The sequence below is a fragment of the Hemitrygon akajei genome, chromosome 5 (genome assembly GCF_048418815.1).
Source record: "Hemitrygon akajei chromosome 5, sHemAka1.3, whole genome shotgun sequence".
Taxonomy (NCBI): Eukaryota; Metazoa; Chordata; class Chondrichthyes; order Myliobatiformes; family Dasyatidae; genus Hemitrygon; species Hemitrygon akajei.
This window is the reverse complement of record NC_133128.1, coordinates 57431927-57457991: the sequence shown is the minus strand read 5'-3', so window position 1 is coordinate 57457991 and position 26065 is coordinate 57431927. Positions and strand designations below refer to the sequence as shown.

Here is a 26065-nt window from a genome sequence, read left to right as displayed (position 1 = left end):
CTTATTTTAGAAAGGATGTGCTGAAACTGAAGAGGGTTCAAAGGAGTTTCACGAACATTATTCCAAGATTGAATGGATTGTCATATGAAGAGCATTTGATGGCTTTGGACCTGCATATATAAAACTTATCGAATGGTGACAAGCCTTGATGGAGTGGATGTGGAGGTGATGCTTCCTATGGTGTGAGATTCTAAGACCAGAGGACACAACCTCAGAATTGAGGAGCATCCTTTTAGTATGGAGATGAGGTGGAAATTTTTTTAGCCAGAGAGTGGTTAATCTGTGGAATTATTTCCCACAGGTCCCTGTAGAGGCCAAGTCTATCTATCTATATCTATATATATATAAGGCAGAGATTGATAGATTCTTGATCAGTCAGAGCATGAAGGGATATGGGGAGAAGGCAGTAGATTGGGACTGAGAGGAAAATGGAATCAGCCATGTTGAAATGGTGGAGCAGACTCGATGGGCCAAGTGGCCTAATTTGGCTCCTCAATCTTCTGGTCTTATGGTCCTATATTCCTTCTCTGAAATACATTTCATCAAGGTTAATGGATTGAACTTTGAAGAAAGAGTAGAATATACTGCTGCTGCCAAATGGTATAGCACTACCAACTAAAAAGTTTTGCAAGTTTGGGCTTAGAGGTCCTGGGATATTTTAAAGTGTAGACCCATTGGTGCTAACTCCCTGTCTTATCCTTTTCAGTAAATGCCAGCTGACAAGCAGCTAAGGGAGTACCACAGACAAGCTTGATTGTAAACCTACCAGATATCCACACACATGCAACTTTCAACCCCTTTCAATGACTGGCTGTCAGATATAATATAGGGTTCTCTTATCTTCCACATGCATAGACTTCAATCAGAGTTGAATCAGGAATTGCAGACCCTGTTGCCTTTTTACTCTCTTGGCCTGGAATATTCAAGCCTATAATAGCCACCTAACAAGTTATTAAACACCATTTCATCGTTACTTTGACTTGCTATGGTATTAACAAAATCCTATGCTGGGAAGGGTAAATCAGCACTGAATGGAAAAATAACTTGATTCACTATATAATCACTATGGCTGCAAGGGCACACCAAAGAGTAGGTATCCTGTAACAAGTGACTGATCTCCAAATCCCTGAGGTTCCTTCATCATCTACAACAGAGGAGAACTAAGTATAGTGAGATAATTATTGGGACAGCTACATTCCCAGAAACACTGAAGAAAGCACAAGATCAGCAGAAAATTGCTGGAGGAACCCATCAGGTGATGAGAGGAATTTATCTGTGGAGAGAGTTAAACAGTCAATGTTTCAGGATGAGACCCTTCTTCAGGACTGGAAAGAAAAAGGGACGATGCCAGTATAAGAAGGTGGGGGGAGGGGAAGGAGTACAAGCTGACAGTTAGTAGGTGAGACCAGGTGAGGACAAAGGTGGATGAGGAATGAAATGAAAAGCTGTGAGGCGGAAGAGGTAAAAGACTAAAGAAGAAGGAATCTGAAAGGAGAGAACAATAGACAAAAGAAGAAAGGGAAGGAGGAGTGTCACCAAATAGAGGTGATTGGCAGGTGAGGAGAAGAGAAAGGATATTAGGGGAGTCTGAATGGAGAACAGAAAAAGAGAAAGGGGAGGAGAGAGATATTGCTGGAAGTTAGAGAAATCACTGTTCATCCAATGAGGCTGGAGGACACCCAGACAATATGAGGTGTTGCATTGAGAGAGGAGGCCATGTACCGACATGTCGGAATGGGAAGTGGAATGGGAACTAGAATTAAAATGGGTGGCCACAGGGAAATCTTGCTTGTTGTGGTGAATAGAGTGAAAGTGTTTGACAAAGCAGTCCCCCAATCTATGTTGGGTCTCATTGGCCGTTAAGGAGGAGGTGGAGAATTTCTGTCACTTGTAGAGATACGTCCCAGGAGGGAGATCATTGGGGAAGGCCAAATGGAGAAGGGAGTCATGTAGAGAGTAACCCCTATGGAAAGTACTGAGTGGGGAGGGTGGGAAGAGGGAAAGATGTGCTTATTGGAAGGATCCTGTTGAAGATGGTGGAAGCTACAGAGAATAATGTGCTGGGCTCGGTAGCTCATGAAGTGTTAGATAAGAACAAGGTAAACTCTATCCATGATGATGTGATGAGGGTAGATGTCAGCGAAGTGGAAGAGATGCAGGTGAGGGAAGCATCGATGACAGAGGAAGTGAAACCCCACTCTTTGAAGAAGGAGGGCATCTCTCAGATGATCTGGAGTGAAAAGCTTCATTCTGAGAACAGATGCAATGGAGACAGAGAAACTGAGAAAAGGGAAGTGCATTTTTACATTTGTTACGAACCCCGTAACTGGGTGTCTTACCAGCAAAGATAGAAGACTCCGTTGGAGTCTGGTGATACTATTTTCAACAATATTTATCAGCAAAAATATACAAAATAATATCAATGCGAATGTACAAATAATATACATTAGCAATACTAAACCTAAAAGTGCGGGTATAATAATAATCACTAATGAAACAAGCTCTATCGTTGTCTAGGGGATAATGAATTGTCAGATGGAAATATAAAGTTCAGTTCAGTTCATGCAGGCTGCGGTAGTTGCTTGTTGATGTGTTGCAATTGTTGGAGAGAGAGTGAGAGAGAGAGAAAACGTGTGAACAATAACAGCTATTATCTTCCTTTATGATTTTGATCCATCGATGCATTGTTGTTGTGGCCATTCACATATGACCCCTTCGTCCTTTAGCTAGACCATTCTTCCGTGGTGGACTCGTCACCCAGGCAAGGGTGGACACACACACAAGCTCCCACTGGTCTCGCTACAAAACACTGTGAGTTAAAATTTACCGAACCTTCGTTCGGTCTCCCACCCTGTCTCGTGGGGTTTCTGATGCTCACTAGCATTTCTCCTGGTGCGTCTGAGGGGTGTTACCCCCAGACCTCACTTCTATCCCCACTCACGGGGTCTCAGGTGTCAATCAGGTTGGGATGATGTAACCCATCAAACCAGCCCACTCTGGTTGCCCCCTGAGGGGTTTCAATGAATAGAACAGTACCAAGTACACAATCCTTCTCCAAAAGACAATAGCAGTAATCAATGGTTCCGCTCTCCTTTTGTTAGCTGGAGACATTCCACCTTAGCTGTGCGTCTTTCTCATTAACTTTCATGAGCTGTTATCAATAACAACTGCCCTGGCAGATTTCCTTTTGTCTCTCTTACTTCCTTGTTAGCAGCATCGAAATAGTAGCGATTTGCGATTTTCCAAAAGGGGAGGGGGCATGGGCGACTCTGCACCCTTCTGCCCATCAGAGTTGTTCATCCTTCGTAACACCCCCATCCTTCTAAGAATTTTCACCAAAGGGGAAAATTAACTAATACAGAGTCTTACAGAATTACAGAATCTAATACAATACAAAAGAGTTTTTAACTACAGAGTAATACAGATATACATTCAACTTAGCATCTAGATAAGCAGTCAGCGAGTACATTATCACTTCCTTTAATATACTGTATCTTAATATCAAATTCTTGCAGCATCAGACTCCAACTTAATAACCTCCTGTTTTTTATTCCTTTTCTTCAGCAAAAACAAAACTAAAGGGTTGTGATCTTAAGTATATATTACAAAATGTGAACCAATACATGTGTGATTATTCTGTAGTACATTACAAAAGTTTATGCAAATACTAATCTTTATTTTACTTTTAAACTTAACAGTCAATCGTCCATGGTGTTGTCTTTATTATTTACATGCTTTGTCGAAATCCCTCAAAACCAGATCCTGTTACTTAAAGTGGCATTTTGTCAACCTTTGCCTCTTTTCCATTTAACTCTCACGTGGTTATCTTGCTCACCAGTGTGGAATAGACTTTCACATCCTCCTTTCATAGGAGTTATTTTATCAACAATGTTTTCCAAACTTAGCCCATCTTCTGAACTTCCACACAATTATTTATTTTTAAGCAAGTCATTAATTTTATCTTCAGGACCCTTCATTCTATTAGTTTTCAGTTTAACATCTGCAAGTTGTTTACCTTTAAAGTCCAAAACAAACTGTACTTGATTCATAGGCACCTTGTTAACAAGCCATTGTTCCTTCAGCCTGGTTACTGCTTCTGAAACCAATCCAGACTTTAAATTTCCTTTATTCAATTTAGGAACTACACTTTTCCCTTCTCCTTCAATAATAATATTCACATCACCAGCTCCCATCTCCTCACTAACTTTTAACACACCTTCTAACACAAACAACTGAGAATTCTCACTTCCCACTGGTACCAAGGTTAACCCTTTCTCCACTGAACCAAGTCCATCTGACCCAAAAGGACTGCATTCTTTTTCAACTAAATCAGATACCTCAGACTTTTCCTGAGTTTCATTACTAGGTTCAGTACCATGTGCATCCATAAATTGAACACACTCAAACGGGACTTCTGCCTCTTCCAGGCTTTCAATACCTGTCCCCTTTTCAAATTCTAAATTCCCCTGATCCTCCCAGTTACTCTCTGGGCAACTCCCATCCGGAGTAAACTCAACCCTGCGGGTTCAAACAATTTCATCTGCTAACCCAGCAGACTTCTTCAAGGTAACGGCATCCTTTTCATCTAGGACTGCCCTTATATCATTATCGGGAACACATTTCAATTTTTCAACTTCTTCAAACAGCTCCATCAAGCCAGACAGATCATCCATGTCCAACCCTGGACCCTCTAACTGCCTTATCTGTTTCTCATCTTTTCTCCGTGCCTCTATACATTCCCTCCTGGCTAAGGGTAAGTCTACCTCCTCTCCTTTACTCTCTTTCACCTGCCTATTCTCTGTCTTACCATCCCCTAACCCCTCTTGGTACAGGGTCGGTAAAAACGTCTCAGCCATATCAACACGGGACTCATTTAAACTGGTCTCTTTCTCAGCTGCTTTTCTCGACATGCTGCGAGTGATCGCGCATGCAGGATAGATCTTGGAACCTAGGGGCGGGTCCTCAGCCTTCACAGGCTTGCTTGTCAGCTTCACGGCTGAACACACCTCACCCCCTGCTAAATCATTACCAAGAAGGACGTCCACGCTGTCTCTCGGTAATTCTGACCGTACCCCTATTTCAACTGGTCCAGTTACCAGATCACAATTTATAATGATCCCATGCAAGGGCACAGCTTCTGTCCCTTTTCCTATACCTCTTACAGCTACCTCTCCAGTCTCAGGACCAAAATCTAGTACCTTACTGAGAATCAATGACTGCTCAGCTCCAGTATCTCTCCAGATCCGCACTGGAACTGGTGTTTCTCCCTCTTTCACAGACACGGTCCCTTCTGAAATAAATTTCTGACGCCCCTCTCGTATTTTATCTACCTGGGCCTTTCTCGTCGATTTACTGATCGACACAATACACCCTGTAGGGACTGCTGCATTCCCTTTTCCTGTCTCCTTCCTTGGAGCAAAGCACTTAGATGCAATATGACCAACCTTTCCACAATTAAAACAGGTCAAACCAGGAACCCTCCTGCCAGCCTGCCTTTCTTCCTCCTTACTTTTACCACTAGCTCCCGGCTTAATTTCTACCTCAGCCGGCGGGCTTTCTCTACCGTTCCTATGGTCTTTCTAGTAACTCTTATTCGAGGAAAACTTTGTCTTGTGGGATAGGGCATATTCATCTGCGAACCTGGCAAATTCTGATATAGACTTATTTGTCTTCTCGTTCAAATACATCCGGACATCATCCGAAACACAACCTTTAAATTCTTCAATCAGAATTAACTCTCTGAAACGATGGAAATCCTCCTCCACCCTTTCTGCCACACACCAGCGATCCAAGAGCACACCCTTCTCATAGGCAAACTCTGCATGCGTCTGATTCCACACTTTCTTTAAATCTCTGAACTTCTGTCTATATGCCTCAGGTACCAACTCGTAGGTCCTAAGAATGGCCTGTTTTACTTCCTCATAATTCTCAGACTCCTCCACAGACAACGCCGCATATGCCCGTTGTGCCTTCCCTTTTAACACATTTTGTAACAACGCCACCCACTGATCTCTGGGCGACTTCTGACTCACTGCCACCTTTTCAAAATGCAAGAAATAACTATCAACATCTGACTCCTCGTACGGAGGTACTAACCTAAACTCCCTACTAACATTAAACCTCTCCTCTCGGTCTGCCCCTGGGACTCTTCTTGTTTGCTTTAACTTCTCCATGTCCAGCTCATGCTGCCTCTGTTTCTCCTTCTCCTCATACTCCCTCTGTTTTTCAGCTCTTTCCTTCTCCCTTTCCTCTGCTTCCTGCTGTTTTAACCTAAGTTCATGCTCCCTCTGTTTTTCAGCTCTTTCCTTCTCCCTTTTTGCCTCTAACTCCTTTAGCTGGAGCTCATACTCCCTTTTCTTCTGTTCCACATCCAGCCTCAATTTTTCCAACTCTACCTGAGCCGTCCCAATAGCTGGTACCTTTTCAGGGATATGTTCCAATACCTCAGCCGAAAATACATCCTTCTCAATATAATACTGAGTTATGGCCCTCTGCATCTCCCACTTTTTCATTGACGACCTCACCTCTGTGAGGTTTAGTCCTTTCGCAATATTTACCAAGTCCGTCTTTGTGGCATCCTCTAGCGCCTTCAAAGTCGGGTTTTGTGTAAATTCGTCTACGTCCATCTTTGCTGGTTTCCCGTCTGGTTACCCACGCATCCAGATCAAAGTCTGAACTTAAAGCCCGATTCACTGGCCCTCCAATTTGGTATCAAATCTCGAGACGAGGCCCCAATTTGTTACGAACCCCGTAACTGGGTGTCTTACCAGCAAAGATAGAAGTCTCCATTGGAGTCTGGTGATACTATTTTCAACAATATTTATCAGCAAAAATATACAAAATAATATCAATGCGAATTACAGATAATATACGTTAGCAATACTAAACCTAAAAGTGCGGGTATAATAATAATCACTAATGAAACAAGCTCTATCGTTGTCTAGGGGATAATAAATTGTCAGATGGAAATATAAAGTTCAGTTCAGTTCATGCAGGCTGCGGTAGTTGTTTGTCGATGTGTTGCAATTGTTGGAGAGAGAGAGAGAGAGAGAGAGAGAGAGAGAGAAAACATGTGAACAATAACAGCTATTATCTTGCCAACCTTCCTTTATGATTTTGATCCATCGATGCGTTGTTGTTGTGGCCATTCACATATGACCCCTTCGTCCTTTAGCTAGACCGTTCTTCCGTGGTGAACTCGTCACCCAGGCAAGGGTGGACACACACACAAGCCCCCACTGGTCTCGCTACAAAACACTGTGAGTTAAAATTTACTGAACCTTCGTTCGGTCTCCCACCCTGTCTCGTGGGGTTTCTGATGATCACTAGCATTTCTCCTGATGCGTCTGAGGGGTGTTACCCCCAGACCTCACTTTTATCCCCACTCACGGGGTCTCAGGTGTCAATCAGGTTGGGATGATGTAACCCATCAAACCAGCCCACTCTGGTTGCCCCCTGAGGGGTTTCAATGAATAGAACAGTACCAAGTACACAATCCTTCTCCAAAAGACAATAGCAGTAATCAATGGTTCCGCTCTCCTTTTGTTAGCTGGAGGCATTCCACCTTAGCTGTGCCTCTCTCTCATTAACTTTCATGAGCTGTTATCAATAACAACTGCCCTGGCAGATTTCCTTTTGTCTCTCTTACTTCCTTGTTAGCAGCATCGAAATAGTAGCGATTTGTGATTTTCCAAAAGGGGAGGGGGCATGGGCGACTCTGCACCCTTCTGCCCATCAGAGTTGTTCATCCTTCGTAACACAAGTGACAGAGTAGGCAGGGTGGGAAAATGTACCATGTTACACATTATCGAACTATATTAATCGTGCTTGTTCCAAGTGCAGAAATTAGTGAAACAGTCCATTGTCATTCCAGAACAGGCATTCTATTTGATGTTGGACATTATTACAACAAAATTCTATTGATGAGGAAAACTCTGAATAATGAAAGTTGTTGGAAAGGATCCACTTCTTTAATGATTCTGATCTTTAGAGGTCTTTAAATCCATATTCAGTGGGGTCTTGGGTCATTATGGATAGATTTGCAAATTGTGTTGATACACAGACCACAAAGGTTCAAAGAAGAAAATGAGCAGATACATTCCAACCCCTTCCTGGTTTATGGTGCTGTATGGATGTTTCCTCCAGCATTTCTTTCAACTTGCAATAAAAGTTAATTGAACAGCTTTTTGGTTCCTTTCGGCACACCGGAACTTGAAGTTTGGTCAATTTTTATGCATGCAAGACACACATTTTGACTGTACACTGCCTGCACTAGCATTGATTTCATTTGGGTTGCATGTGGTCTTGCTGTATGATTAGCTACACTGATATTGTGTTCAAATCCTGGAACTCCCTAGCTCATATTTGCATGCAAGTCCCTACAGCAGAAGGTTGAAGTAGTTCAAACTGGTGGCTCATCAGCAGCCCTCTGAAATAAGCTACAGATGCTGGCTTTGCCAGTACAGTTCCCTTTAATATCTATTAAGAATAATCTAACATGGCAAATACAGTTAGTGAGGTTTAATCAGTGAAGCTTCAAAGCATGTTGTATATCTAATTGCTACGTGCGTGTTGTCCAAGTAAATTATTACACTTACTGCAAATGAGAACAGTGAACAAATAATTAAAGTAAAAAAGGAGATATTCCAAATTATAATTGTGTATTACAATTTTAGCTCTAAATAGACTGTAATGCATATCTTAAATTAAAAGGATTGTATTAACAGGAAAATAGAGCAAAAATGATTCTTCCAACAGGTCTGCTGGAAGATGGAAGACATAGTGAGGGTTCCAATTTCTATTCCCTTCACACAAATATTAATTTGAATGAGATAATCTACTCCAAGGAGCTTGTCTCCTTCATTAGTGCTCCTGGAGTGTTGATTGGTGCTTCTGATCTGTCATTGAAGGCTTTGAGGAAATAAAAGTGTTTGTGTCAGCAGTGTTAAATGAGGGTGCTCATCGACTACATATTAATGATGACTTGTAATTAGCTGCACATCACCCTTAGGACTTTCCAAAGTAAGGAATGATTTTTGGAATTATGTCCTTGACAGAGCTCCTTTCATTCTGAGAATTGTGTCTGAAAGTTGTTGGGTCACATTAGCCATGATGATTCTTTGCAGTATGCTCAGTTTCACTTGTACTACTGATGTGGAACAGATGCACAGCAGACAGGAAAACTCTTTGTTGTCAACTTGTAAAGCAAGTGACCCTTGTCTACGTGAAGAAGGGCAAGTGCTTTCTTTGAAAATATTTAATTGTTGACCTATATTTTTCTTGTGTAAAAAGAGCTTTATGATGCCTGGATGAAATTAGTTACAGATGTATGGTTATAATTATATAGTTTGCATTAATTAAATCACTATTTTGCGTGTGGTATGCAAATAGTTTACGCGTATTGTCAATTCAGAACAAAGGCTGTCCTAATGAGGGTCAAGGTCAGGCCTTTAGTATCTATGTTTTTGATTTACTTCACAATAAAAATGTTTAATTGAAATTAATTTTCAAGTAATGCCTTGTAAAATATTCATTTTATATGGCCTACAGTTTTGTTATTATTATGAAGTGTCTGGTAAGTAGAAAAAGCAGGTGACTTCTCATTATTATGTCACTGCATGTGATTGTGCTCCGATGTGTTAATCGTCTTCTTTGGATGAAGATGCATGGTGACACTGACTTGTGAATTGTTTATTGAATGATTCCAAGCAGAGGGAAATAAGGAAGGGAAGCTTAAAAATAAGAAAATTGAAGTAATTTATGGCAATGTGCAAATACATTTCCAAAACAGTTGCAGTCTATCATAGTAGTAACAAAATATCCTAACCTAAACCTCCAGTACACATCTCCATTGTAAATAGGGAAACTTAAGAACTGGTTCACCTCTGAAGAATTATTCAAAACTCTATTGGCACTACTAAACTGCAGTGAATAAGTTGCCAAGTAATGCTAAATACAGCATTTTGCATCTTTTTTCCCTGAAAGCATATGATAAATAAATCTGAATCTGATTAGGGCTTGGTTAATTTGCAACCATTCCTGTCCCCTATTGTGGATATCTCAACCAATTTAATGCTGAAAATTTTTTTTTGGTAACTTACTAATGAAAATAAATCTGTCACATATATTTTAACACAGCTTTTGATATCCTATATGAGGAAGCAAGAAAAAATCAAGAGTAAGTTGTCAAAAGTTTGACTGTTCTGTCACAAATGTATTTGTGCTTCATTTGATAGTGTTTGCCTTGTAATTGTGGCATGATTTATTCCATCTACTGAGCAAGAATCAAGATTAGAAAGAAGTGTGAACAGTAGTATTTCATTATCCGTTCTTTGTCATTTAGCAAGTAAATAGACCATTTGTTCAGGATTATATCATTGTCATTTTATCACCTAAAGCCATGTTATAACTATATTTTCAAAGTACAGGAATGATTTTATTTAAAAACTGGAGAAAGGTGAGCTCAACTTTATCCAAATACCCTGTGCTATGAATAGGTTTTGGTATTTAAATTCCACAGGAGTGACACAGACACAGATTTTTTTATGTTTATTAATGTCAGGTTAGACTATACAGTAAAATGGCAATGACAAATGGAGTAATAGAAACAAATGAAAACTTGCACCATCTCAGACCCTTTAATAATAATGAGCCTTTTGTAATCATTGTGTTTAATGTTATGTCATGGCATCATGATGTGCAAATACTTTTTCCATTTTATTTTCACCATTTCCTTCATAGAAAGTATCCTGCCAACTATTCCAAACCCAGTTCAAGGTCAGTATGGACTAGGTATGACTTTAGAGATTTCTATTAGATTAGCAAGTAGTAGATATTTCTTCTAGAAGGCAATGTGTTGTAGAAAATTAACATGCAAAAGATGCATTTTTGACAAATACTGATTTCTATTGATGGAATGAGGTTAAAGGATTGCCCTTTGAAACTGAGATGAACCATCTGAGAGTTAAATATTAAAAGTTAATTAACTCTTTAATATTGGGGCATAGAGCTTAACCTTGTTTGTTTCAAACATCAGTCAATATTTGATTTATTATACTCTTGGGTACATGAATTAAGTAGATTGTATTAAGGAGCGTTATTATAAAGGAGCTTAATGAAAATCTCCAAAGCTACTTCCATTTGTCAAAACATTTTGAGCAAAACAAGAACTAATGACATTTTGCATATTTAACTGATACACTATTTCAATAACGAAATATACCTGCTATAATTGAGCACCACTTGCTATAATTAACAGCTGTTCCATGCAGTTTCAATAATGATGTTATCTGGAATACCTCAATGTTATGAAGCACTAACTTGGCTCTTGAAACATAATTCAAGAGTTATCTAGATTTGGGTATAGAGTAGCGGTGTTTATCTGCTGCTGTCTCTTGGGCTTTTCCTTTCAACAGGTGCTACTGTTATGGTGCTGTCTGCATGGAATTGGTATCTTCTCCCCGTGACTGTATAGGCCTCCTCTCATGACCCAAAGATTCAAATTTGAATTGGCCACTATAAATTGCCTCTTTTGTTTAGGTAAGTGCGAGAATCTAATGGGAGTTGAAAATGTTTGAGAATAAAAAGGGGAATAGTGAAGTTTTTAGTGCAAATGAGTGCATGGCTAACTAAAATTTCAGGAGATTGAAAGGGTAGTATACATTGTCATAGTGAACATGTTCGACTGCCTACAAGGAGAGAGCATTTATACAAAATGGTGGAAGTAAATTATAATCCAACAGTCCTTCCCAGACTCCCAATCTCTTTTTCTCTGTTCTCCAGTCCTGCCCTCCTCCATCTCTCTCTCATTCTCTTTTATTTGTCTATCTCTTCATTTATCTGTACTGTGTTTGCGTTCATACATATCTCAGCCTTTGCTCATCTATCTCTTTCTCTTTCCTGTATCTTTCTTGCTAACTCTCAATCAATCTCTATCCTTCCAGTTTTCTCTGTCTTTCTAGTGCTCCCTTTCCCCTCCTCCCCCTCCCACTCCCTCTCTGACTAACAGCTTTCTAATTAGCTTTCTAATTTTGAATTCCACAGTTCATTACACCAGCTTTATGAAATTGAACACATTTCATTCTCATTGAAAACAAATAAAACTGCAAATTCTGGAATCTGAAGCAAAAACAGAAATGCTGAAAGAACTCACTGAGAAACATCTCTGAAAAGAGACTCTTCCTCAGAACAAACTTGCAACGTGGACTGGCTTCTCTTTCCACAGACACCGATGACTGGCTGAGCTCTTGAACTATTTCTGTTTTTGCTTCAGCTTCCCTTCTCATAGCCAAGGAGACTTTGATTAAAACCAAGGTATCTAATCCCACTCTCAGATGTGTTTTTACTTGGAAGGCTTTCAGCTTCCAAATAGATAGATAGATAGATAGATAGATACTTTATTCATCCCCATGGGGAAATTCAACTTTTTTTCCAATGTCCCATACACTTGTTGTAGCAAAACTAATTACATACAATACTTAACTCAGTAAAAAATATGATATGCATCTAAATCACTATCTCAAAAAGCATTAATAATAGCTTTTAAAAAGTTCTTAAGTCCTGGCGGTAGAATTGTAAAGCCTAATGGCATTGGGGAGTATTGACCTCTTCATCCTGTCTGAGGAGCATTGCATCGATAGTAACCTGTCGCTGAAACTGCTTCTCTGTCTCTGGATGGTGCTATGTAGAGGATGTTCAGAGTTATCCATAATTGACCGTAGCCTACTCAGCGCCCTTCGCTCAGCTACCGATGTTAAACTCTCCAGTACTTTGCCCACGACAGAGCCCGCCTTCCTTACCAGCTTATTAAGACGTGAGGCGTCCCTCTTCTTAATGCTTCCTCCCCAACACGCCACCACAAAGAAGAGGGCGCTCTCCACAACTGACCTATAGAACATCTTCAGCATCTCACTACAGACATTGAATGACGCCAACCTTCTTAGGAAGTACAGTCGACTCTGTGCCTTCCTGCACAAGGCATCTGTGTTGGCAGTCCAGTCTAGCTTCTCGTCTAACTGTACTCCCAGATACTTGTAGGTCTTAACCTGCTCCACACATTCTCCATTAATGATCACTGGCTCCATATGAGGCCTAGATCTCCTAAAGTCCACCACCATCTCCTTGGTCTTGATCCTTTTGAAAGTAGAGAAGCATCATTATCGTTGCTGCATGGAGCATTCATGGTCAAAGAAAGTGGAATCACACTTTTGCTGTGCGTCAGATTCAAAAGCAAAATAAATAATGGAAAATTTCATATTTAATTTCACAAATTATTTGGAACTTCTTGCAAATGCTAAATAGAAATAGGTAAGATCAGGACTTTCAAGTGCTTTCATAAAACTGAAGCCCACACTTAGAATTAGACTGAATTGTATTTTTCAGCATGGATGAGTCATTTGATTGAATTCTATTGTTTAAATGTATAATTTTATTTCACCTTTATTCATGCTTTTTTTCATATGTATGATGATTTATTATATAGGCTAATTACAGGTCCTAATAACTCAAAGTCATCATCCAAATATGGTACTTCTTTCACCTAGCTGTAGATCTATGCAATTGGAAAGAATAGATTAGACAGTTTAGATTTTTGTTGCATTGTATGAATTGAGTCAAATTGGTGCCTGGAGCAAGTGATTGTGAAAGCTTTAGTAGTAGTAGATTGAGCCACTCATTCATTGAAATTCAATCCCAAGGGTATAATAAAGACATAGGTTACTCACTTAACACACTCTGTACTCTGTTCAAAGATAGGTTCTCTAGATGTCTTTAAATTCATAGTTTACATAGTTCAGAAATATTACAGTACATTTTTGCCTTATGTATTGCTTTTTTTCATTCTTAGAAACCACTTTCTTGCAGACTAATCATCAAATGTTGTTGCAATGTTTGTTGACATCTACATCTGCCAGTCACTTGGAAGTGAACAATTATGATCTTAGTTTTATGAAAGATCACAAGCCAGACACAAAACCACTTCTTTTTCTATGGATTCTGCCTACCCTGTTAACACTTCCCAGAATTTTCTGCTCTCCTATTAGTTTCACTCCATCTTATCGTCTTTTTAAAAATATTCCAGAGGTCTTCAATCCAAAACATCGCATCTAGAGCATTCCTTTTATCATGATCAGCAGAGAATAATTCCAGTTATTCAACAAAAAGAACTGAGATCATAAAGCAAATGAACACAATTAATGAAATAAAATATTAGCAGTAGTATGCTGCCAACACTAACACAGGTTTAGTTCAAAGGATTTGTCCTTTAAGGTCAACCTTAAGAAGGAAAGTGATTCCAGCATCGCCAGACCTCAATTTGAGAGCTTTTCGAAATCTCACTTGTATGTTTAAACTGGAAGGACATGGAAAGCCAAGTCTCTTGTTGAAAGTAAGAATGGTGAAAAGTTATGTCGAATGATATAAAAGGAAAAATGCTGATTATATTCAGCAGGGTCCTTCCCTTGTTTTTGATAACATGTTGACCAAAACTTGCTTCCACTTGACATTCTGGATACTTCCAGCATTTATAGTTTTTATTTCAGATTTCCAGCATCTGCAATTTTGAGTGTGTTGATTCCTGTCAGATATGTTACTTGCATGGTGTTATAGGGATTATACCTACAACATTCATCAAGTCTAAAACTGAAAATGTTCAATTCTGTTTTCATGAGCCAGTGCACAAGCCTGGTGCCATACTATATAAAGACATACAGGTCTTTTAAAGGAAACACCATCAAAAACATTGACACATGGTATGGATGGTGGAAGGTGGGGGATCGATGTTGTGGAATACCTTTTGAGTGTGTATGGGGAGGTGAGAAAGGAACAATAGTATGCACAACATATACAATGGATCACAAATAAATCAGAGGAAATTATTTCAGAAGAGTTACTATTTTTATCAGCTTTGAATATAATATTTTAGTTAAAATTACTCCAAACTAAATTAACTTTTACTATTGCACTGTGAACAAGGAATCAGAATTAGAATCAGGTTTAATATTGCTGGCTTACGTCATGAAATTTGTTGATTTGTGGCAGCAGTACAGTGCAATACACAAAAAAAAGATGTCAGAGGGGAAGAAGCTGTTCATGAAACATTGTGTGTGTGTTTTCAGGCTCCTGTACCTCCTCCCTGATGGTAGCAATGAGAAGAGGGCATGTCCTGGGTGATAGGGATCTTTAATAATGGATGCTGCCTTTCTGAGGCATTGACTTTTGAAAGTGTCCATGATGCTGAAGAGGCTAGTGCTTATGATGGAGCTGGCTGAGTTTGCGACCTTCTGCATTTCTTTTCAATCCTGTGCAGTGGCCTCTCTGTATTATAACAAGGAAGAATACCTCAATACTTACATAACTCATTCCACGCTTTGGCCCTTATGGTTCTACCTCCTATTTCTGGAACATTTAAGTTCTCTACAATCACTATATTATGAGTTTTGCATACCTGTCAGATCTCTCTGTTAGGTTGATGCTGAGTATCATCCCTCCATCTTGGTGTTCTGTCTCATTGTCTTGGTTGGGTTAAAACACCACTTCAATACTCAAACTCATACTAATCTACCTTCAGACCTTTCAGTTTTCCAAGAACTTTCTCCCTAGTAATGGTAGCTTCACACACTTAATGACCCTGACACCTGGAACTTTCACCACACTGCTCATGACTTTCACAGTGAGTACTGACGCAAAATCTACCGTTTCCTTGTCCCCCATTACTTCCTCTCCAACATCGTTTTCCAGTGGTCCGATATCCATTCTTTCCTCTCTCTTACACTTTATGTATCTGAAAAAACTTTTGGTATCCTGTTTATAATTATTGACTAGCTTAATTTCATATTCCATCTTTTCTTTCTTAATTGCTTCTTTAGTTGCCTTCTGTTGTTTTTTAATAGCTTCCCAATACTCTAACTTCCCACTATTTTTTTCTCTATTATATGCTCTCTCTTTGGCTTTTATGTTGGCTTTGACTTCTCTTGTTAGACACGGTTGTGTCATCTTGCCTTTAGAATACTTCTTCCACTTTGGGATGTAGATATCCTATGTATATATCCAGTACAGTGAATGGCACCAAGAACAGCTTGTTCAGCTCTAGCTTTAAACATTTACAAAATTTACTTATAGTCATTTCCAAATATTTTTCTTAAAATTAATAGTTAAAGTCAAACTTTGTGAGATGTATTATGTTCAAGAGGTTTACCTTAAGACAGCAAAATTTAAATTAAAAGAGCATTCCACCAACACTGTGATACATCTCCCAATTATTCAAAACTTCACAATACTCAGAAGCATGTTTATACTCCTGAATGTGGACTCCCGATCACTTTTTTTTGGACACAACTCTCATCTCAAAAGATATGTCTCAGATGTTAGAACATGAACACCAACTCAACATTGCATTACACATGCATTCTCTGTGTGGTGCTGAATGCTGCCAACTGGGTACTGCTGTTGCCATTAGCCTTAAATTTAGGGATATTTCTGTGAGATAAATAGACCAGTCCTGCTGCCAGTAATGATGAAGAAAGGCTCCTCAACATCTGTTTTATCTTCTTAACTGTACACATGACTGCGGGTACAGGCTGCTGCCAGGCACCAATTGTTCTCACTGCAGGTGGTCTCAGTATCAAACTCATGAAAGTTAGTTAATTATAATCTTGTATATCGTATAAAAAAGTATGTATTCTGTAATACGTATAAAAGATGACAATAGTATCTACAGCAGTAATGCAGGCCCACAAAACTAAGAGTGTTTGCTGCAAATTCATTAGATATATTAAATTACTTGCATGTTGGGTTTAATGACATCAAAATCTAGTTACAAGGAGGACAATTACAGTTTAATTGCAGGGAGCAATCTTTCCCTATGTTTAGTTAATTTTAACTTTGACTGTCAGTAATTTCAACAGCAAGCCCATCTCAGGGTTAGACAGATAAAAACAATGCATTTGTTTAAAACACATTAGCTGAACATCTCTGCCTCTTTTCTCTATTAATTGTTAACATTTTTTCTGTATGTAAACATGGTGAATCAACAGATTTTGTTTTTGCATTTGTCCTTAAGTTTTAAAATACACAAAAATTATTTGATATGGTAAGTGTACATCCACTTTATTGTAAAGAATAGTCTCAAAAACACATGTGAGTGATAAGAAAGTACAATTACTAAAGTGAAGAGAGGAAACTAATTCTGCCATAGAAATGAACAAAATTATGTACATCAGACTTATAAATTTAATATTATGTGAGCATGCTGACATGTATGAGGAGTCCATAAGTTGGGTATTCATAACCTGTAGATAGCCTGTAGTGGCAAACAATGCCATCTATTGGCCATGTCCTTATATTGATTTTAAAATGGACAAAATATTCTGCACATCTTTTTTTCTTGTGTGAAAGTCACGGTTATAGATGGCACACAATTTAATAAGTACTAGTCTATTCTGTTCATTGTGATCATTTTTTATAAGTAAGCAAAGTCTGCAACTGTTAGTGAACTCCTGCACTCTGTATAGTAACACAGCCACATCAGATCCTACTTTTTGCTCAAAGTGCTGACATGCACAGTCTTAAAGGGATTTATTTTCTTTTGCTGAATTGGTGTAGTAATGTGACAATAAATGTCTTCGCGCCTTCTGTTTGAACATTAATCTATCTTCATGGAAGTCAATTTGAAAATGTTTGCTAAACACGTTAATTTAAAAGTCCCAAGGGTGACTCTTGGTTACATTAAGTTAGTGACTTTCACATTCTCCCCAGTCAAAACCTACATTACCATCTACTCCTAGCCTCTCTTCTCTGTAGGAACAGTCTGAGCTTCAGAGATCAAGGAATCAGGCATTTCCAGATCAATGCAACAAGTTCTTCCTTTGGTAATGTTATGTTCAGTGTGAGCGAGGCCATATTTGTTGCATCAAATAACTTTAAATAAATATTTTCAATTAAACCTTGTGAGTGCAGGGTGTAATATAATATTTCAGTAATATTTGAATAATATTGTAAATACATGACTGTGCAAAAGTCATAGGCACATGTAAAATATCTGTAAAGTGGAGGTGCTTTCAAAAATAATGAAATGAAAAGTTTCTAAATATCAAAAAAAATTACTATAAACAGCAGTAAACAGTCAAAAACTACAGCACATCAATTCAATATTTGGTGCAACCACCCTTTGCCTTTAAAACTTCATCTGTTCTCTAAGGCACACTATTGTGCAGTTTTGTAAGAAAATTGGCTGGCAAGTTGGTCCATGCATCTTGGAGAACTTGCCACAGTTCTTCTGCATACTTTGGATGTCTTGCTTGCTTCTGTCTCTCCAGGTCATGCCAGACAGCCTTGATGATGTTGACATCAGGACTCTGTAAAGGCCATACCATCTGATGCAGAACTCCTTGTTCTTCTTCTCACTGAAGATAGTTTTTTATGGCCTTGGCCATGTGTTTAAGGTCACTGTTTTGCTGCAAAATGAGGTTGGGACCAATCAGATGCTTCCCTGATGGTATTGTGTGGTGGATGAGAATCTGCTTAGCATTAAAGATTCCATTAAGTCTGACCATATTACCAATTCCATTTACATAAATGTGGCCCCAAACTTGTAGGAAACTTCTGCCGTGCTTCACTGTTGACTGCCGACACTCATCCGTTAGTGATCTCCAGCTCTTCTACGGACAAACTGCCTCCTGTTTGAGTCAATAATTTCAAATTTTGACTCATCTGCCTAGAGCACTTGCTGCCATTGTTTAGCACACAAGTCCTTGTGTTTTTGAGCATAAGTGAGTCCCTTGGCTTTGTTTTCACTTCAAAGGAATGCCTTTTTGGCAATAATTCTTCCATGAAGACCACTTTTGACAGGACTTCTCCAGACCACTGGTTTTGGTGAGTTCAGAGCTGATAGCAGTGCTGGACTTCCGAAATAGAAGGGATGTCAGTTTGATGTCTCTCTTATCTGCTGCACTCAGTTTCCATGGCCCACCATTGAGTTTCTGGTCTTCAGCCTTGCCCATTTCTTTGTGCTTTTTCAGAAGGGCTTGGACAGCACATCTTGCAACTCCTGTCTGCCACAAAATTTCTGTTTGGGAGAGACTTTGCTGATCCAGGGGATGACCAACTTGTGGCTTGTTGCTATTCTCCCTCTTACCATGGTGTAAGAATTGATGATTTGAAAGTTAAACTGTCACACCTTTCATCCCGTCACCTTTTAGTTTAGTTGAACTTCACTCAGTTTGATGCCTTCTACATCCATTTCTGTTTTAGTTAATCAGTTTAGTTCATTCAACTCATCATGTCGTTGATCATTAGCATTCTGTTTGCTAACTTTGCTTAATCATGTACTGGGCTATATACTTACAAAACAATCAAGCTTTTATTGGAAAAGTGGTCTATTACTTAATACATTACTTTCTTAAACAAAGTACAAAAATTCTCTGTAGCATTTAATTTCTTTGGAAATGAATGTTTGGAAATCTAAAATTTGCTCTTTTCTGCTGGTACACTAATGCAGAGGACAAAACTAAGACATCTGAATTAAAATGAATCTAAAAATCTAAGGTGCTGAATCCACCACATCATATGTTCATGCCTCATTAAAAGAAAAAGAAACTAAGCACAGGCATCCAGATATTACTTCAATTAGTTTTTGGAATTGCAAAACATAACAGTACTGATGAGGAAGTTTTAAAACAAACCTAAGATGATTATCTGTCTGTTGAAGTGCAGCACATTTTTCTTTGCAAGGGGAGAGAGAAGTTCGAGTTTGTAAAAACGGCAGAAAATGGAAGAAATTAACAAACCATTGGTACTTAAAGAATAAATATGGCATAATAAATAAATGAATAAAGCAAAAACAGCTGGCTACTTCGAAAAGATAGATGCATTCAGTTGCACCACAGATAGCTGGATGATGTATATGGAATGAATTCAGCAGTATCTTAATGCAAATGAATAACTGATAAGAAATTAGGGTAAGTTCTGTTGAGTACAATAAGTGGAAAATCATACACTTTACTTAGAAGTCTAACTGCTCAAACCAAACCAGATGAAATGAGCTTTGCTGAGATTGTGAATGTGATGCAGGAACATTTACAACTGAAACCATTGTTTCTTGCAGAATGGTTTCATATGTGGAATCAAAAGGAAGGGAAGTCCACCAGCTTATGTGGCTGAATTGCAGAAATTTTCTGAACACTGTCAGTTCACTAATGGGCTTAGTGATGCACTGGAAGATCACTTTGTGGAATCTTACAAGAAAGCATACCAAAGTGGCTCTTAAGTGAAGTACAGCTCACATTTAAAAGAGTAATTGACATTTCTGTATCAGTGGAAACAGCAGCCAGAGGTGCAACAGAGTTGCAGTCAGGAATGAAAGTAAGAATGAACAAAATTGTACTGTCTATTCTGAAACCTGCCAGGCTGAACAAATGTGTTCCTGTTTTGGTAGGGCGTCACATACACCAGACAAATTTAAAGGTGAAACTTGTCGAAAATGCATCAAAATAGGACACATACAAAGAGCACAGTATGCAAACAAAAAATAAATGTACTGCACAAGGAAGGAAAGGAAGATAACAAAGTCCAGATGCAGTTTCAAAAAGAGCATTAATCCATTTGCTGTTGAGGAAAAATCTGATAATAATGAGAGTGATGGAGGACTGAGTAGCCTTGAGATTTACAATATGAAAACTAATAATAGAGAAGCAATTTAAATTACACTAGAAGTAAATGGCAAATTAATTTAAATGGAATAGGACACTGATTCAGTTGTTTCTGTCACTCCACAAAATAAGTTGAAACATCATTTAAAAAATACTAAGCTAAAGCCTATAGCTATCCAATCAAGAACTTACACTGGAGAAAAGATAACTCTTGTGGGAATTCAACAACCAACAAGCTACCTTGGGCTTGCATTTGGTAAATACAAGAGGGCCATTATTGTGGGAATATGATTGGATGAGAGAAATGCAACGATTGGAGATCCATCTACCATTTGCATACCACATCCCCTGCAATAGAGTCAACTGAAAGCAAACTAAGAAAGGTACTGGACGATACCAAAGCAGTGTTCAAGAATAGCATTAGAAAACTGAAACTTATCAGGGTAATATCATGTTAAATGCCACACCCAACTTTTATAATATCTGTCCAGTTCCTTATAACATCTGTGATAAAGTAGCCAGTAAGCCAGATTGCATGGAGTGGAGCCCATGGGCAACACCAGTGGTCCTAGTAGCCAAAAAGAATAGTTCTGTCAAGATCCGTGCTGATTTTAAGATCACCCTCAATCCAGTACTGAAAGTAGATCAATACCCTCTGCCCAGGATAGAGGATATCATTGCAAACTTTTCTGGGTGGAAATGCTTCAGCAATGTTTGCCACAGTGCTTGCCACAACAGTACACAGGTTCAAGGTGCTGAGGAGTAGGTACAGAAGAGATGTCAGGGGTAAGTTTTTTACTCAGAGAGTGGTGTGTGCGTGGAATGGGCTGCCGGCAACTGTGGTAGAGGCGGATATGATAGGTTCTTTTAAGAGGCTTTTAGTTAGGTACATGGAGCTTAGTAAAATAGAGGGTTTTAGGTAAGTCTAGTTATTTCTAAGGTAAGGACATGTTCAGCACAACTTTGTGGGTGAAAGGGCCTGTATTGTGCTGTAGGGTTTCTATGTTTCTAATGTGGATTTAGCTGAGACCTACATGCAGATAGAGATGGAAGAAATCTCCAAAGAGCTTCTCACCATGAACACTCACAGATGGATTTATTGCTATAATGGTCTTATTTTTGTAGTAGCATCTGCACTTGCACTCTGGCAGAAAGCTATGTACCAGGTCTCACGACTCTGCCCAGACACCCAGTGTTACCGGAATGACACCATTGTTACTGGTGAGGATGACATTTCCAAAATGTCAAGCCAGTGTTAAAAAGATTAGAAGATTCTGGGCTCAGAGCATGATGCAACAAGAGTGAATTCCTTAAAACAATTATCACTTACCGAGGTGAAATAACATGTCATAGTTGCTGTTCTTTTTAGAAACTGTCAATTGCTATAACAGACTCTTGACAAACCTGACTACTAAACTCCACCCCTTGAATAAAGTGTTGGCTCAAAGCTTTGTCCGTTGGCCTGGGATAGATTAGAAGATTGAGCAGCTTGTTATGCACTGTTCAGGATGCTGAGGTGTCCAGAAGATGCCAAGTTGTAGCACCTCTTCAACCCTGGGAATGGCCTGCATTGCCCGGGCAGAGGATTCATGTGGATTTAGCCGGAGTATTCAAGGGGATAAATTTCTTGATAGTAGTGGATGCAGCTACATGGTGACCAGAAATGATCCCTGTGGTCTGCATTACAGCCTTGTACACTGTTGATGTGTTGAGATGCTTTTTCTCAAGGATTTGTGTTCCAGAACGCTTAGTCAGTGAGAATGGACCACAGTTCCACAGTTTGTTGCAGAGCAGTTTCAGTCATTTCTGAAAATGAATGCAATAGGATATATTACATCTGAACTCTACCACCCAGCTACAAATGGCTTGGTGGAAAGATTTGTCTAGAGCTTAAAGAATGCACTGCGAGTAATGTCAGCAGAACACATACAATGAGTTGGTGGAAAAGCAGCACAGGAGGAGGCATTTTAATTTAGAAACATAGAAAACCTACAGCACAATACAGGCCTTTCGGCCCACAAAACTGTACTGAACATGTCCCTACCTTAGAACTACCTAGGCTTTCCACATAGCCCTTTATTTTTCTAAGCTCCATGTAGCCATCTAGGAGTTTCTTAAAAGACCCTATCATTTCCGCCTCAACCACTGCTGCCGGCAGCCCATTCCATGCACTCACCACTCTCTGTGTAAAAAACTTAATACTGACATCTCCTCTGTACCTATTTCCAAGCACCTTAGAACTATGCCCTCTCATGCTAGCCATTCCCACCCTGGGAAAAAGCCTCTGACTATCCACATGATCAATGCCTCTCACTATCTTGTACAACTCTATCAGGTCACCTCTCATCCTCCATCACTCCAAGGAGAAAAGGCCGAGTTCACTCAACCTATTCTCATAAGGCAATGCAGTAGATTTCCATATTCTTTATTGAAAATAGTCCCAAGTACCTTTGCACCTCAATTTTTTGAATTTTCTCCCCATTTAGAAAATAGTCTATGCTTTTATTCCTTCTGCCAAAGTGCATGACCATACAGTTCCCTATACTACAGTGGCATGCAAAAGTTTAGGCACCCATAGTCAAAATTTCTGTTACTGTGAATAGTTAAGTGAATAGAAGATGAACTGATCTCCAAAAGTCATAAAGTTAAAGGTAAAACATCCCTTTCAACATTTTAAACAAGATTAGTGCATTATTTTTGTTTTGTACAATTTTAGAGTGGAAAAAAGGAAAGGAGCACCATGCAAACGTTTGGGCACCCCAAGAGATTTGAGCTCTCAGATAACTTTTACCAAGGTCTCAGACCTTAATTAGCTTGTTAGGGCTATGGCTTGTTCACAGTCATTGTTAGGAAAGGCCAGGTGATGCAAATTTCAAAGATTTATAAATACCCTGACCCCTCAAACCTTGTCCCAACAATCAGCAGCCATGGGCTCCTCTAAGTAGCTGCCTAGCACTCTGAAAATTAAAATAAATGATGCCCACAAAGCAGGAGAAGGCTATAATAAAATAACAAAGCGTTTTCAGGTAGCCGTTTCCTCAGTTCGTAATGTAATTAAGAAATGGCAGTTAACAGGAATGGTGGAGGTCAAGTTGAGGTCTGGAAGACCAAGAAAGCTTTCTGAGAGAACTGATCGTAGGATTGCTAGAAAGGCAAATCAAAACCCCCGTTTGACTGCAAAGGACCTTCAGGAAGATTTAGCAGACTCTGGAGTGGTGGTGCACTGTTCTACTGTGCAGCGACACCTGCACAAATATGACCTTCATGGAAAAGGCATCAGAAGAAAACCTTTCCTGTGTCCTCACCACAAAATTCAGCATCAGAAGTTTGCAAAGGAACATCTAAACAAGCCTGATGCATTTTGGAAACAAGTCCTGTGAACTGATGAAGTTAAAATAGAACTTTCTGGCCGCAATGAACAAAGGTATATTTGGAGAAAGAAGGGTGCAGAATTTCTTGAAAAGAACAACTCTCCAACTGTTAAGCACAGGGATGGATTGATCATGCTTTGAGTCTGTGTTGCAGCCAGTGGCACGGGGAACATTTCACTGGTAGAGGGAAGAATGCATTCAATTAAATACCAGCAAATTCTGGAAGCAAACATCACACTGTCTGTAAAAAAGCTGAAGATGAAAAGAGAATGGCTTCTACAACAGGAAAATGATCCTAAACACACCTCAAAATCCACAATGGGCTACCTCAAGAGGCACAAGCTGAAGGTTTTGCCATGGCCCTCACAGTCCCCGACCTAAACATCATCGAAAATCTGTGGCTAGACCTCAATAGGCATGCAAGACAGCCCAAGAATCTCACAGAACTAGAAGCCTTTTGCAAGGAAGTATGGGTGAGAATCCCCTAAACAAGAATTGAAAGACTCTTAGCTGGCTACAGAAAGCGCTTACTAGCTGTGATACTTGCCAAACGGGGTGTTATTAAGTACTGACCATGCAAGTTGCCCGGACTTTTGCTTCAGCCCCTTTTCCTTTTTTGATTTTTGAAACTGTAAAAGATGGAAATAAAAAAGTAATCTTGCTTAAAATATTAAAGAAATGTGTCATTTTTAATTTTATGCCTTTTGGAAATCAGGTTATCTTTTACTCGCTTAGCACAGTAACAGAAATTTTGATCAGGGGTGCCCAAACTTTTGTATGCCACCATATGTTCTATCTGCCACTTCTTTGTGCATATTCACAATGTATCCAAGTCTTCTGCAGACTCCCTGCTTCCCGAACACTACTTGATCCTTTCCCTATCTTTGTATCATCTGGAAATCTTAGCCACAAAGCCACCAATTCCAACATCCAGATCATTTACATACAATGTGAAAGAAAATGGTCCCAGTACCGATCCCTGCAGAACATTACTTCCTAAAGAGTGGAGTGAATTTACAATTTTCCAGTCCCCTGGAACCATTCCAGAATTTAGTGTTTCTTGAAAGGTCATTACTAATGATGCCACAAAGTCTTCACTAAGCTCTTTCAGAACCCTGGAGCATAGCCCATCTGGTCCAGGTGAGAACACTGAGCGTCATAGGAAGTCATTCCTGCCTGTGCAAGTCGTCCCTCGGAGTGTCAGACACCCTGAGCCAATAGGCTCATCCTGGACTTATTATTATTTAATTATTTATGGTTTTATATTGCTATATTTCTACACTATTCTTGGTTGGTGCAGCTGTAACGAAACCCAATTTCCCTCGAGATCAATAAAGTATGTCTGTCTGTCTGTCTGTGATTTACTTACCTTCAGACATTTCACCTTCCCAAACACCTTCTCCTTTGTAATAACAACTACACTTACTTCTGCCCCCAGACACTCTTCAAATTTCAGGAATACACTAGTGTTTCCACAATGAAGACTGATTCAAAATAGTTATTAAGTTTGTCTTCCATTTCTTTGTCCCCCATTAATACCTCTCTAGCATAATTTTTCAGCAGTCTAATATCCACTCTTACTAGCTGTTGCTGTTCTACTGTCATCCCTGCCTGTGTCCCATTCCAATCAGCTTTGGCCAGATCCTTCTTCATTCCTCTTTAGTTCCCTTTACTCCACTGTAATACTGACACATCTGACTTCATCTTCCCATTTTCAAGTGATTTTTTTTAATATTATGATCACTGACTCCTAAGGATTCCTTTAACTTAAGCTTCTTAATCAAATCTGGTTCATTATACCACAGCAATTTTGAATTGCCTTTTTCCCCAGTGGTCTAATCCACAAGCTGCTCTAAAGAGCCATCTCATTGGCAGTCTACAAATTCCCTCTCTTGGGATCTAGCACCAACCAGGTTTTTCCAATCTATATCTATTTACATATTCAAATACCCAATGTCTAATGTAACATTGCCCTTGTTTCATACTTTTTCTATATCCCGCATCCTGGCTATTATTTGGGGCATCATATAAAACACCCATCAGCATATTTTT

The 26065-nt window shown here is 39.2% G+C and overlaps 1 protein-coding gene across 3 annotated transcripts in view; it reads left to right on the top strand.

The window, feature by feature from the left end:
* The window catches only part of LOC140727819 (limbic system-associated membrane protein-like), an 891146-nt gene that overhangs the window by 797787 nt on the left and 67294 nt on the right, over positions 1-26065 (top strand). For 2 of the 3 annotated variants that reach the window (XM_073045606.1, XM_073045605.1), the window contains exon 7: positions 10741-10776. The exons of the other annotated variant lie outside the window; for it this stretch is intronic. In XM_073045606.1, the coding sequence (XP_072901707.1) occupies positions 10741-10776 (36 nt within the window). The remainder of the gene's footprint in view (positions 1-10740; positions 10777-26065) is intronic. 3 annotated transcript variants of the gene reach the window in all.